This window comes from Papaver somniferum, chromosome 11, assembly GCF_003573695.1.
Source record: "Papaver somniferum cultivar HN1 chromosome 11, ASM357369v1, whole genome shotgun sequence".
NCBI classification, from domain to species: Eukaryota; Viridiplantae; Streptophyta; class Magnoliopsida; order Ranunculales; family Papaveraceae; genus Papaver; species Papaver somniferum.
This window is the reverse complement of record NC_039368.1, coordinates 24118619-24132626: the sequence shown is the minus strand read 5'-3', so window position 1 is coordinate 24132626 and position 14008 is coordinate 24118619. Positions and strand designations below refer to the sequence as shown.

Here is a 14008-nt window from a genome sequence, read left to right as displayed (position 1 = left end):
TACAATAACTTTCTTGGATATTTGTAAGGCATGGATAGGGAAAAAAGATTCAACTATACCCATATAAATAATATTGACAAGAAGGAAAGATGTAACATAGCTTTTGAACAAAAACAACAAACCAGTGCTCAACTAGGCTTAGAAATACAAAGATTCTTAGATTTCTGGTATAAGAATAATATCCCATCAAGACAACTACCTATTGACAAAAATGAGGTTCATCAATGGTCTTTCCCTAAAAGATCACAGTTGAAACTCAATAACGATGTTGCTTGGATTTCTTTGGATTTTCCTGCAGGTTTTTCTTTAATTCTTAGGAATGATGCAGGAGACTTTGAGCTTGGCAGAGCAGTACCATTCACAACCTCTACCTCTGAAGAAGCGGAAGCCTTAGGATTACTGCAGGGAGCGAACTGGGTAGTTGAAAAAGGATTGTCAAACTTTACAGTGGAAGGTGACTGCAAGAATCTTTTAGATTACCTGAATGGGAAAGAATCTCAAATAGAATGGCAGAATCAGACTATAATGGATGAAGTTAAAAGAAAATTCAATCCGTGTCAAAAAAATTTGGGCTTTTATTTTGTTTCAAGAACAGCAAACAATGTAGCTGATGTACTGGCAAAGAAAGCCAAGTTTTTTAAGAATATCCTCAACTGGAGGAATGCACTTTCCTTCTTGTATTAACTGTGCTTTAGAAGTAGATAAGTCAAATGTTAGGGTTGATTCAAATATCCCAACATTCGATGGCTCTACTCATATTGTTGTAAGGGCTACTAACTCCCTAAGTTAGTCTTTTGGAATGCACTTAACTTACAAAAAAAAAAAAAAACTCACAACAGTACCAAACTAGGCTTATATAGAGCCAACACAAAAATGAAAAGGCTTAAAATTGACATAATCTTATTAACTTATTATGGGCAATTGTCATTTTTGTTCGTGCAATAGATAAATCTAAGGTTGTAATTGATTCTCATAACTGATGGTTGTAATTTGGATTAAAAATTTATCTAACTGTTAAAATTTTATTACCATATTACTCATTTTTTATTTGTTTTTCATAATAAGTATTCTATTATTTTTCATAATAGACGTTGCATCAAAAACGATAATTAAATAATGATATTAAATATAATTTTATTAACTAATATTTAAACTTATTAAGTAGACCATAATGGTGGTTGTGGTGGTGTAAAGTAGAAAATGTTGGGTTGTGGTTGGAAATGGTGATGGAAGTTGTTTCAGTAATAACAACAATGGTGGTTGGTTTTTTTGTAGTCGTAAGTATTGGTGAGCATTGATGGCCACTGAGTAGTTTCGCATAATCTCGCGCATTTCTTAACAAATGGATGAACATTATTTTTGTTCAATAATAATGGATAACAGAGTCTGTTGTCATTAGGTCAAGTGGTTAACCATTTGACTACGAGCTATATTTTTATGCAACGAATAACCTCACATTTAGAAGATCAATGTCGTAGATTATCTAAGAGTTTCAAGAATTGGAGATATATCTTTTCTGAGTCGATTGGGTTGCCATCTGAAATGGCTCAACGATTTATAATATAGCGGTTTATATAAACGAATTAGTATTTATTTGTGTTATTCAGATGTAAGAACATACGATGCAATATGTACTGTAAAGTCCATTCTAAGTTTTAATCTTTTTGGACCATTTTTAAAGGGGACAAACTCAACAAAGATTTTGAGTTTATATGACAAATGAGTTTATCAATTATTTAGGAACGAATTAGCTTGAGTGATGTAATTATTTTATACTACATGGTTCGATCTTTTGGTTTTGCGCGGTCACTAAAATAAGGGAGATGCAGAAGGGAAATACCATTTCAAATGATCAATAATATATTTATGTCTTTGCAAACATACCAAATAGCGTTGGTTTTTTGTGAAAGAGGGCAAGAAGATACATTATTTGGGAGAATATCAAACATACTGGAAAGGAATCATATAAGAGTACATGATAAAAGGTTTGTGGACTCAAGAATAAAAATATCTATTGGTTTTGTCTTCATTTTTATAATCGTAAGGAGAGTAAACTCGATAATTAATAAATATTAAATTTAATATCCAGATAAAATTTATGCTCATGTCGTTTCTGCACAGGTTGAGCACTAGTAGCAATACAAGACACACAACAGACAGAGTCATGTACATGATTTTATCCTAATATTACGTATCAATTTTGAAGGGTATCGGGGTAATATTTTTACACCGACACTTGCGCGTATGAATTTAGGACGACTAGCTCATTTTATTATAGTTTCATTCTTTATCATCCGTGGGATTAAGTAATGTTTAGTATCTTCCGATGCCTTGTAGGTGTCCAAGAACAATTGATAAGCGCCACTGAAACTGAAAGTGTAGGGACTTACCAAAAGGCCGGCATCATAAAGAATTACAAAGCCAATTATAAAATCTTAGCGTACTGTTGAGCCGTCTCAGTGACATAGGGCTCTTGTGACGGTTGATTTTCTTTTATTATTTTGGTAGACAATTGCTTCTTTGATTGTTCAACACTAATTGAGAAGTGATTTTCTTCGAGTTCAGTTACTGCACTTAACAAGCTCAAACCGGAGTCATGGACTCATGGGTTTGGAGTTTGAACAAAGAAGGTGCATACGGAGCTGCTATAAGCCATTGGGATACTATAAAAGTGTCATTGAACTTGTTGCTTTTTATAGCATTCTTATCCGAGACCACACTCGTGCATCAAACCCTTTTAGATCTCAACACTTGCGTCACGCAACAACACATTGGTAGTTGTTGCCAGTTGGTAGATGATAGTGTTATTTAACAAGAAAAGAGTAAAAAGTGTAGCTGTAGAGAGCGACTTATTTCTGTAACACACTCTCCGCGTAAGTTTGAGATTCAGAAACTCAACTCAACATGTTCATTCTATTTACCTATTTTATTCGATCTGTCTAGCTCATCTGACGGAAAAACCTATTGCATTGATCAGAGTGTAAAATTTAATATTATCGACCGACATGTTAGCGCGTGAGTTAAGAAAATGAATATATTTTGGTAATCCCTGACTTTGCATATTAACACCGACAGTGTAATGGAGTGTGTTTAAGCATCGTGTTATGAAATCAAAACCTTCATTTTGCACTTTGAAGTTTACTTTACTTTACTTTCCTATTCAATTTTCTTTTCTTCCCAAGTCGCAATGGTTAAGATAATTTTAACTGTTTGTACGTCACAGTCACATGGCACAAGTAGTTTTCAATCGGAGGCTCTGTTTATGCATGATGGTTCAAAACAAACAAGTTTCACATTTATAACTAGAAACGCTACAAACCGATGGCTTACACAAATTGAAGTGACCAAGAATATAAGTGCTAGACAAAAGTAGTCGGACAAAGTTTGGAAGCACCTAAAAGTGCTTTTGTTCCTACTCGATTATTATACATAATTGAGAATCCCAAACTCAACTCATGTGTTGTGCTTTTTTAGCATGCACACACACCCACGATAAAAAGGTTTCTCAAGAGCAAAGCACACACCAAAAAATGTGTAGAAAAATGTTGCTTCCCTTCAATTACCAGAAAGATTGATTATGTCTAAAATAAAATCAATCTTTGATCACACTCCTCCTCCCCTTTTTTCCTCCTGGTTGTCCAGTGGTTTAACAAACCAACTAATATTCACCTAAATAAGCGTGGTCAATAGTCGAAATGGGGTTAGTACAGTATGATACTAATTTCAGAATCTTAACGAGAGCTTGTAAAAAGAAAGACAAAAGGTGAGCTATTTATCAACTTTATGAACTGGCTACTGAGCAAGACTCATTGAAAGTGGCTGCAAGTTAAGTCCTCTAAAAGTCTGGAATGCTCCGCAACATTTTTAACCCAAATCACAGTAGAAAACTCTTACTGCTTCACCAAATCACTGCTTCACCAAATCAGAAGAGTTCAGTGGGTCTTTTTGTTTCAAAATCACAGCAATCATTGACAAGAGTTCAGAAAAAACTAAAATAGAGAACATCTTCTGGAAATTGTAATTTTATGACAGAATATGAGCCCAAAAGCAAATTACTAGATGAATGACGAAAAGCAGTGAGGTTGATCCCTTCATTCTGGGACCAAACCCAGAATGCTCAATGCTCCAAACCCAATCATATCAAAAGAAAATGTCAATTCAGGCTGTGCTCGATAAACCTAATTTTTCAAATAAAACCCTCTAACCAATGTGTAGAGGACATGGAACCATTTATAAAACGGGTGAGAAGCTAGAAAGTGGAAGGAAGAGCAGTACCTGATGGTGCAACTGCTACAATAAGCTATTTCAAGAACATTTACCACAACACTGCCAACGTCAAAATTAAGTCATTGAAAAACAAAAATGAATCAAATGATTAATGCCTGGATGCCTAAACATTTGATCACACTGAAGAGAGAGATATTTGAAGATGAAACTCTTTCATAATCTTGTGTTATCTAGGCAATGAAACTATTCATTCTATCAGTAAATCTTGAAACATCCAGTTCTCAGCAAGAGCTAGTTACAATTCATGTCCTATATAGATGTCATGTGTGTGCTCACTTGCCCAGTAAACATTTTTTCCCAATTAAAAAAAACACAAGGGAAAAGTTGGATCACAAGCGTTTCAGAAGGCAAATTTGTCAGATTCTGTAGTTTGTATACTTCTCCAAATCAAATCAATAAATGCAAAGGGTACCTGATTTACCCACTTTCTTTCATGCGGTTTTTTCACATTTCCTGGGATGCTCCTTATTTTTCTCAATGAATAAGTAGTTATACTTCTCCAATACCAGCTTTTGTTCTTCAAGTAAACCCAAACTTTGGTATGCTTCGGCCACTTTTTGCACCACTGATTTACCAGGAGGTTTCCGATCGTATGCTTCTAGGCGCTTGAAAAGCTGTTATCATCAGAAACATAAGAAATTATTGAGATAGATGGAAGACGCGGAAGATTCTAAGACTATGTCTGAGATTAAAATAAGGAAAAAATATATATTTTGAATGATTTCCAATTGACCCATCATGAGGAAGGGTGAGATATTCTGCAATGAACAGCAAAGCTCTCTGTACAATCATCAGTTATTTGAGCACTCAACACACACCAATACAACTTACGTATCTGCAGTATAGTCAGGAAACCTGGTTAACCACCAATACAATTTAAGTATTCTTAATAAAAACATATCTGCTCACTTGAATGTAGCTATAGATGTGGCTACCTAGGGCTTATAGATACTTAGATAGTAACTAGCAGGTGGTGAGATTGGCAAATGTCTACAATCACCAAAAACCAGTATATGGGGGGGGGGGGGTGGGGGGGGGGGGGGGGGGGGGGTTGTGGGGTGGGGGGTTGGGTTGGGGGGGTTTTTGGTGGGGGGTGGGGGGTGTGGTGAACCGCAAATAGACTCGGGGACATCACCAAAAGGGTGAAAAAAGCACACGAAACATCTTGATTTTCTAGAATCCTTTACCACTCAGATACGGGAATTGGTGCCACGAAAGCTTATAAATGCAAGCTTTACCTCAAAATGGTTGTTGCACCATTATACTTAGATATGAAAAGCATCTAAGGTGTTAATTAAATGCTGATTCGCAAAACAATTGTACTCAACTTAGAAAAGAAAATACTTCGAAAAATGTTTCTAACAGTATGGAATCCCAGAGATTTTCATCAGAAACTGAGGAACATGTGCAAACTGTTACTGATTTTCTAATTCAACAAGCTAACCCTGTGTGGGTCTAAGTTTAACAAAACACAACAGTCTATTTTACTGACACACAATTATATCCCATAATCTTAGTTAATTGTGGGAATTTACTCGGTTGAATTGCTGATATGAAAAATAAAAATACAGCTGAAGGAGAGAATTCAATATGGATAAGGGCATACCTTTACAAGTCTTTCAAACATGTTGTTCTGATAATATATCGATATCATAAGGTCACACAACTCCTTGGGCACTGAATGCATATTATTACTAACTTTTCTAGCCCAAATGATGTGTGCTTCTTCTGGCCTGCGGTCCTTTGCTAGAGCACGTATCAACTGGCCATAAGTTCCCATCGTAGTGCATTGCCCTTTACTTAACATCCACTTTATTATCTGGAATGAAATTTAAAAAGGGAAGGTTAAAAAAAGCCAAAACAATTACATCTGAGCAATCAGTTATATAAGATATTATTCAGATAAACTCTTTTCCCTTTTCCAAATCCCATGTACAGACAATTACTGCTTGTTTTGCACCAACAATGTGAGAAACAAAAAAAAGAATCAGCCTTCAATCTCAGCCTAAGAATTTGGTTCATGCGGATATAAGTGAATGTTTGATCCTCTCGGAATGGTGAATATAAAAAAATAGTCAAAGAGTAGGCGTAGATCCAGCGACTCATAGAACTTGGATATTGACAAAGAAACAGAGAAAATAAAATTTGCTCGTGCCTGAATAACTCTATGCCACTGGTGCTCCCTTTCAAGAGCAATCAACGTTCTCTTCAGAGAGACAGTTGGGAACTTCTGCTCTGACGCAACCCATGTATCAAGTGTGCTGTAGATAGTTTCTTTACAATCCTCGAGGTGAAGAAGCTGCAACATTGTAACGAAATTTATGCAAGTCATGATCAGTGGAAATATAGAACGTAGCTCATGATGCTTATACTAACTGTTTCAATGCGAGTAATTCATTCCATTCTCAGTTTTGTCTAGGGAGGAACCCAGTTTTCTGTTTCATTTAGTGTTTCAAAAAGCCTTGCATGATCTCCGTCCTTTACATAAGTAATACAACTGTCGTACTTACCGTGTTCATGAGAAACTTGACCTTATCTTTTCCTGACACATTCTCCCCAATCTCGCGCTTACCTATGACACTCAAATCTTTCTTTGGAAGCCCTTGCATAGCTGGATTGTCGGTTTGAACCTGAAAATAATTTACATTATTAGCATTTAAAAACCATCAACTGACAGAAATCTTGGCTTCAACACCTTAAATGCACATGGATAAGCATAAACTATATTGCAAAATGCTTAGCAATTTGAAAATTATTGTTGTGTTGTTCTTATTGAGTTATTGCTGATATTGTATATCTATAAATTAGCTACAATTCCAGTTCTAGCATTCTGTTATCAAAAATAGGTTCCAAAGACTAAGAAAGAATTTGCCTGCATAAGATGCATATACTTAACATGAGGCAACAAAATGACCACCTATTTTGAAAGCTAAGTGAGGTTGTTGTATGCAATGCTCCCTTCTAAAAATTTAATTTGTTTGAAAACAAAAAAGCAAAGGCATTTCAAAGTGACACACACTGAGGAGAGACGCTCAGAATTATATAGGAAATCATAAGCTAATCATACTACTTCTACTTCGATTCATGAAACCTTTATAGAGCAAATAAAAGTTATCAGTCTAACCTCAGCTGATGGTTTCATTTCCTTCTGAGTAGAAAGCTTTTGCCTCCAAGGTTGCACCATAGTACTGTAACAACTGCGGCAACATTGAGCAATCCAATCTACCTGTACGCAATAAACATCACAAAACCAATTCAAGTTGAACACATCACGTTCATACTGAAAGCGAAAAAACCATATAGTCCGTCCACTTGAACCCCAGTTATATACCCTGTTAATTACTATGATTTTGATTAAGAATTAAATGGGAGAAACTAATACCTCCATTGTTGAGTTGGGATTCCTGCAAATAAGCCAATTAATATTCAAAATTTGGGTCTAGGGTAATGAAAACCACATATGTAACCAAAACTGATTAAAAGTAGAAATGTGGAATAAAACGGGAAGAAATACCTAAGCAAGAAACACTGAGAAGTAGAATTAGATACGGAGGCTGACATGTTTGAAGCAATCCGCATAGAGAGTGATTTATTGAACTGAGAAATCATCCCTCTATACATTTTTTTCTTTTCTTTTCCTTCTTCTTTTTGGGTTGTTAAAAACACCTCGAGTTCAATTCCCTCTTCATTTTACTACGAACAAGTTGAGGATTTGTTTTCAGTTTCTGCGGATACTGATTATTAGGTTGGGGAATTGTACTGGGCCTTTTATTCTGGCGGTCATAATCAAGAGTCCAAGACTGCTACGATGGGCGTAAATTACAAGAAAATAAAAAAGAAAAATAGTTTGAGAAGAAACTATAGTATTTGTGACGCAAACACTCGAGATAGTAGAATTTAAAATCATTAAATAAAATTACTTTATAGCAATAGTATTTATTTAATAGTATATTTTACAATGGGGAAAGTATAAATGAACTCGAAATATTTACACATTGATAACCTTTACATCAAAAGTTTATTTAAGTTGATATGATAAGAATATGAATTCATTTTAGAGTGCCCAGTCCGTATTTTTCTGATTTCATATAAAGAAAAAACCTGTCTTTTTCTTTTGTGGACGAATTACATGTAAGTTTTCTTGTCTTTCTATCCGGGTTTAAAGGATTTGTGATATTCTTTTTTTTTTTTTTTTGTACAAAATATATTTTTCCAGATCTCAATACACCCCAACCCAATTACCCGTCATTCCAATTTCACCGATGTTGACTTCGTGCAAGAAGGTTGAGGACTGTTTGCGCTTGGATGAGTTAAAAACCCCCAACTCATCGTTCTTTCGGGAGCAGAACCCAATTCGTTGTTTCAGATGTAATGAATAAATCTTACATTTGTCGTGTATTTATGATATAAGACTCTGTAACGTAGTATTCATTACAAAAAAATTGTACCAAATTTAATATTCGGTACAAAATTTCTTATACAGATATCGTTGAACAACAAAGATGGTCCAAATAAGGCCATCTATGTTTCAACCATAAAATCCGTGCAACTCACTTTCACACCTTATCTTCTTGGTTCTTCTTTATGGCACAAACAACTTCTCATTTGATCAACAATAAGCCGAGGATTGCTTCAATAGATTGATAATCGTTGCATGTCAAAGATTTGATATTTTAACGATTAATTTGTGATGTAGAAGAGGATCGTCGATCGTCTCACATATGAAGTTGTTGTAATGGAATACAACGTTCAATATGAGAATTCCAATTTGAACCCTCATCTACATCCCTATATACACAATCCCCAAACCGTACAGATGAAGCTCGTACCTTTCATTTCCACAAAGATAATCTTTTACGTAGAGCGAACCCGGGAAAGTCACTAACTCAGTCTCGAGGGAAATATGTCCATTGCTGGATATAGGTGTGTGCTTAGATTTAAAAGGAAAAGGGCTAGAGACTCGAACATGAAGCACAAAGGGATTTTTGTGAGCGTAAACTGGGATCAAACCTGTGACCTCAGGACCATTTTGGTTATTGCAAAATATCTTTGAACACTTGTTTTTTTCTTGAACTTGATATTTTTATTGTGTAAAAACCTGTGTGTATTCATGGTTGCTGGTAGCAATTCAGGAAAGGGGAAAAGAAAGGAACATAGAGGGGAAAAAATGGAAAGCTGGGAAAAAAATATTGATTGGGAAATCTAATGCTTAAGATTGCACAAGTTAAAACAAGAAAAAGTTCATGTTCATTTATAGACGTGACACTCACAAAACTTAAAATTTTAGCGTTACAAACTATGTTATTTTTCTTTACATATTATAAGAATATAATGACACGTTGTGGACATATACAGAGGATTCAACATATTCAACGCCAAGCAATTCATTATCATTAATGTAAAAAAAAATGATGTTAAACATATTGAAAATATCGAAAAGTAAGAACATACAAATCAACGTCTTTAAGAGTACATAAATATTTAGACAATTTTAATAATTTCAATAAATGATCTTATTTATAGGATGTTACAATAACTCTCCGTTAAAAGTGTAAACGCAGTGTAATAAATAAAAATAATATAAATCTAATCAGTGAAATTAGTCAAGGATCCATTAAAATCTCAATTTTCTTGTATCATGGTCTAATGCGATTACTTTTTTTTTGATCATCAAACCATAAGTATTTCATTCCAAATAGAAACGTTTACATGATGGTTTTCAAGAATAACAAGTACATCACAATATGAAATAAATACAAAGAAAGATGCAAAATGCAAATAAATCGCGAAAATAAAGAACGATCTACAACGATAGCACCCAAGTCTTGTATTTTGAGATTGGAGAAGAAATGGTACCCGAAATTATAATTACACCATTTTGATAGATTTTCTTCTAGAAAAAGAGATGCTCCCATGATTGAGGAGTGATTTGCCCAAAAATTCTTCATATGCAACGAATAACCTGGAAGACGTAGATATATTTTTATGATGGAGAAAAACTTGATCTTACCCTGCTGAATCGCCAATGTACTTGTAACAAGATAACCAAACACGAACAAATTGTTAGAAAGAAACACTCTGAAAGTGTAGATAAAATCGCCCTTAATAGCGAAGATAAAATTCGCTCTAATAGCGAAGAAATTATTGAAAACAACGAAATAAACCTTAAATCACTAAAAACAAAGAAATCTTTGCTCAGATCTAGCCCCTGAAGGACTAGATCTGAGCAAAGGAAGAAGAAGTTGATGATTTTTTCTCTAGGTTTTGAGAGGGGGAGAGAAGAAAAAAAGGAAGAAGAAAAAAAATTTGATCCATCACTTAATGGGTAAAAATAACATTCCCTATTAATGTACACAAAGATAATGTTATTTTTATTTAACAAAAGATTTGTTAGTTTTGTAGTCTCGCGACGAGCAGCAAAACTGCAATAATTAGAAGAATGGAAAAAATTTCTCTCTTTCTCACGTTTTACGATCATTCTTTAATATTCATATTCTTCATTTCTGATTTTTACTAGAACCCAAGTGAAAAAGAGGGGGTACCAAGTACACCATCAAATTTAAATTCGGAAACATGTATAGGAAAATTTGTCATATTAAGTAGCATATATCAATGGTAAAAATCTGATACCTGATATATGAAGACAAGTTTACTTGGACGATCTCAGAAATCAATATCCAAGTAGTAACCTAGTTATAGTAGGGTAAAAACTGATTCTGCTGAAAATGGTAATTTGGGTGTGTCGGTGAGAAACGAATCTTAAACCCTAAACAAATGCACTACACAGGAGTACTTTAGATTCGAGAGTTCAATTTGTACAATACTGGCCTAAACCAAGAAATGGCCGTTCCAGGCTTGCTTCGGTCACAAAATGAAGGAGAAGGGTTGATCTTAGGGAGGGAAGCAGAGAAGGTATTGAGCTCAGAAGGATGAACTCTGTAAACTGTAGTTTTTATGACTTGTGTCGGAATGTAGAATTTTCTTGCATGGCTTCAGGGTTCATCCTTTGAAGTGTAGTTTTTATGACTTGTGTGAGAATGTAGAATTTGCTTGCATGGCGTAAGCTGTGAATTCTGGGTGATTTCTGAATACTTGCATTGATTACCAATGTTGTTGGTTGAAATAAATTGAAAATCTATTTATACAAGTCATAGTCGAACACAATGATCTCATAGGAAGTGGGAGTAGTTGAGTAATGGAGAAGTGGGGATCGTGTAAAGTGGTGAAAACCATGTCCCTACTATAAAGGGAAGATTGTTCAGTTTTTACACTCACTACTTCTATATTATCACTAATTGTCCGCCTTTCCTGACACTTTCTCATAATGGACGTATTGCACACCGCACGCTGTAAACAGCCAGACCAATACCCCGATGAACATCCCCCAGTTTATGAAATGTTTGATGTCTCGTGTATTTTAGAAAATATGGAGCAAGTTACATAGGAACGGAGAAAATCCTACATGGTAGTTGCTGAGTGGGTCTTGCTTGCAAGACCTAACTATTTCGATCAATCACGTGCAAGCTAGGCGGCAGGTAGTCATATGTGACAAGTCAAGTTGTGAGACTTTCCGCAAAAAATAGCATGCAATGCTTTTAGGTTAAATAATTAAATTATTTATCAAATCGATATTTTAAAATATCGTTTGCAATCGATGCTTGTAAAGCATCGCTTTTAAGCAAGCAGCTCAAAGTAATCGATGTGTATGAGACATCATTGTATAGAGCGTGTTTTGGTTAGTCGTTGAATCCACGGTCCTAAGAGGCGAGGCAGGCCATCTTTGAGCAACTTCCATAAGATATCCGTGTAGGTTAAAAATGAGGTGGTCGATCCTCATAGAAGAAGGATGGACGACTGTCATTATGACATCTCATTGGTCGGTCCAAATTAGATCTAAACCAGTTAAATTAGCTAGCTAAGTTGGAGGGTTGACATGATTTTCGGCAGTTATTAGTTATCGTTAAATTTGTTTAACACTTTTGTAGGCAGCGCGACTAGCCTATTTTGGCCAATGATTCGGAGCGGAGCGGGTAGGATACAAGCAATGCGATTCGTCAAGGCTAAATATGGGTCGTCGGTGATCATAGCGGCACCTCATCGGTCTCCCAAACTTGAATCTAAGACGGTCGATTTGGCCGGCTAAGTTGAACGGCCGTGATTAATTTAAGACTGTTGTGGCAGTCTTGATCTAATTAATACCTTTTCAAGCCGATCGACTAGCTTACTTTGTCTAGAAATTATGGATGTTGCCTGCGTGTTAGAAGAGTTCTGATTGGATGAAATAACAGCGGGCCCATTGGTGAATATCATGGAGTTCGTTTGGTCGTGCTTGCAAGAGCTAGAGATAGGTAAATGGATCTCGCCAATTCGTGTGGTCGTGATCAGTTTGCGACTGATCTGAACGTCCGAAATTTATTTCTTAAGAAATTAAGCACGTCGACCAGCCAACTTCCACCTTTAATTAAAAGTGTGGGATGTGACTTTGGAGCGATTTGATTGGAAGATAGGAAAGTGGGCCGGCAGACAGCAATATGGGGCATGGCTGGTCGGTGATGGGAGGCGCCGGCTGGGGCAAACTGACCGGACAAATAATATGGCCGCCACCTTTTGTTGTTGCCTTTATCTGTCGCAGTTTCCCTATATTTCTTATTTTCCAACTTTTGGTAGACTCTGATCCTACTAGTTCCATGATGAACCAATTTCCTAGTTTGTCTAGGTTTAGTGTCGGTCAATAGGGATCGAGATATTGTGCAGGCTCAGTTTAAGGCCAAAACCTAATTTTTATAATTGATAAAATTATGTCAAAAATTTGAACTTTGTGAGCTGACACAAAATCAATCAATTTTGGTGAATTTTGCACGTTGGTACAAAATCACTAATTTTTATCTCGGAGAGCAGCACAGCTTGCACGCCTCTGATTGAGTATCTTCATGCACATCTTAATGCTGGCACTTCGGGAAATTCATGCTACTCAGCTGAGAGTGAACATTAATCGTCATGCCATGTCAATATTAAGAGTTCAGCTGGGAACATAGCATAAGATGAATACTCAACAAACCCTGCATTAGTGAATAATGCAGACAAGAGCTTGAACAAAATTCATAGAACATTTGGGATTGTTGCTACATGCACCAATATTATTCTAATAAATTTCGCAAGTATTGAATTACATACTTCATACGTAAGCAGAGAGGTATAAACGCTCATCAACTTCTTGGCAGCTCTACTTCTTTGCAGAAAGCAGGCTTACAAATATGGAGTTTTACAATTTTAGCCCTGAACTAAAAACCACAATCAACATTAAGTCCTCCGCTTAGTACGTAACAGTGATATTGTTGCGGGGTATGCACTAGATGGTGAGAGATGAAAATAAAATTCATGAGATGAGTAGACAGACATTACCAAGGTAGAGGGGCCGGCTTGGTCTTTGAGCAGGACATGTTTAACGAGGCATCAAGGCAAGTTGCAATCATCTTTTTAGCATGTGTCGATTGGTTCCAGGTAGATAAGCGAATATTCTACTGATATCTTGAATCGGATCCCAAGCCTGTATGCTTGGTAGATAGAGAATCCTTTCTTTTCCCGGATCTTGTAGAGTTGCTAGATATAAAAGAAAATTTTGGATCCTACTTTTCACGCCAATCGCAGCAAAGTTATACTTTTCTTCTTTCTTCTGTTGCTAGGTAAGTGTTTCGTCTTCTCCTTTTCTCTTTTTATAACG

The 14008-nt window shown here is 35.8% G+C and overlaps 1 protein-coding gene across 6 annotated transcripts; it reads right to left on the bottom strand.

Annotated features, from left to right (window-relative positions):
* Window positions 1-3301: 3301 nt before the first annotated feature.
* LOC113320878 (pentatricopeptide repeat-containing protein At4g18975, chloroplastic-like) lies at window positions 3302-8024 on the bottom strand. Of its 6 annotated transcripts, none has more exons than XM_026568772.1 (8): window positions 7802-8024; window positions 7670-7691; window positions 7412-7513; window positions 6798-6917; window positions 6443-6586; window positions 5894-6106; window positions 4700-4901; window positions 3302-3909 (listed from the first exon to the last, which is right to left on the bottom strand). In XM_026568772.1, exons 1-7 carry the CDS (start codon window positions 7906-7908, stop codon window positions 4719-4721), a joined length of 891 nt encoding a protein of 296 aa, XP_026424557.1. In that variant the 5' UTR covers window positions 7909-8024; the 3' UTR covers window positions 3302-3909; window positions 4700-4718. The 6 variants fall into 6 exon arrangements, with proteins under 6 accessions (XP_026424557.1, XP_026424559.1, XP_026424560.1 ...); XM_026568774.1 differs by having other exon boundaries at window positions 4713-4901; XM_026568775.1 differs by having other exon boundaries at window positions 3304-3669.
* Window positions 8025-14008: the final 5984 nt, after the last annotated feature.

Bases quoted from the DNA above. Each gene is read 5' to 3' on its own strand.
- LOC113320878 (XM_026568772.1), bottom strand. From the start codon at position 7,908: ATGTATAGAGGGATGATTTCTCAGTTCAATAAATCACTCTCTATGCGG. The intron at 7,514-7,669 runs GTATTAGTTTCT...TATTGCGTACAG, and splicing joins ATCCCAACTCAACAATGGAG to GTAGATTGGATTGCTCAATG. The intron at 6,587-6,797 runs GTAAGTACGACA...ACAATGTTGCAG, and splicing joins TCAAGTTTCTCATGAACACG to CTTCTTCACCTCGAGGATTG.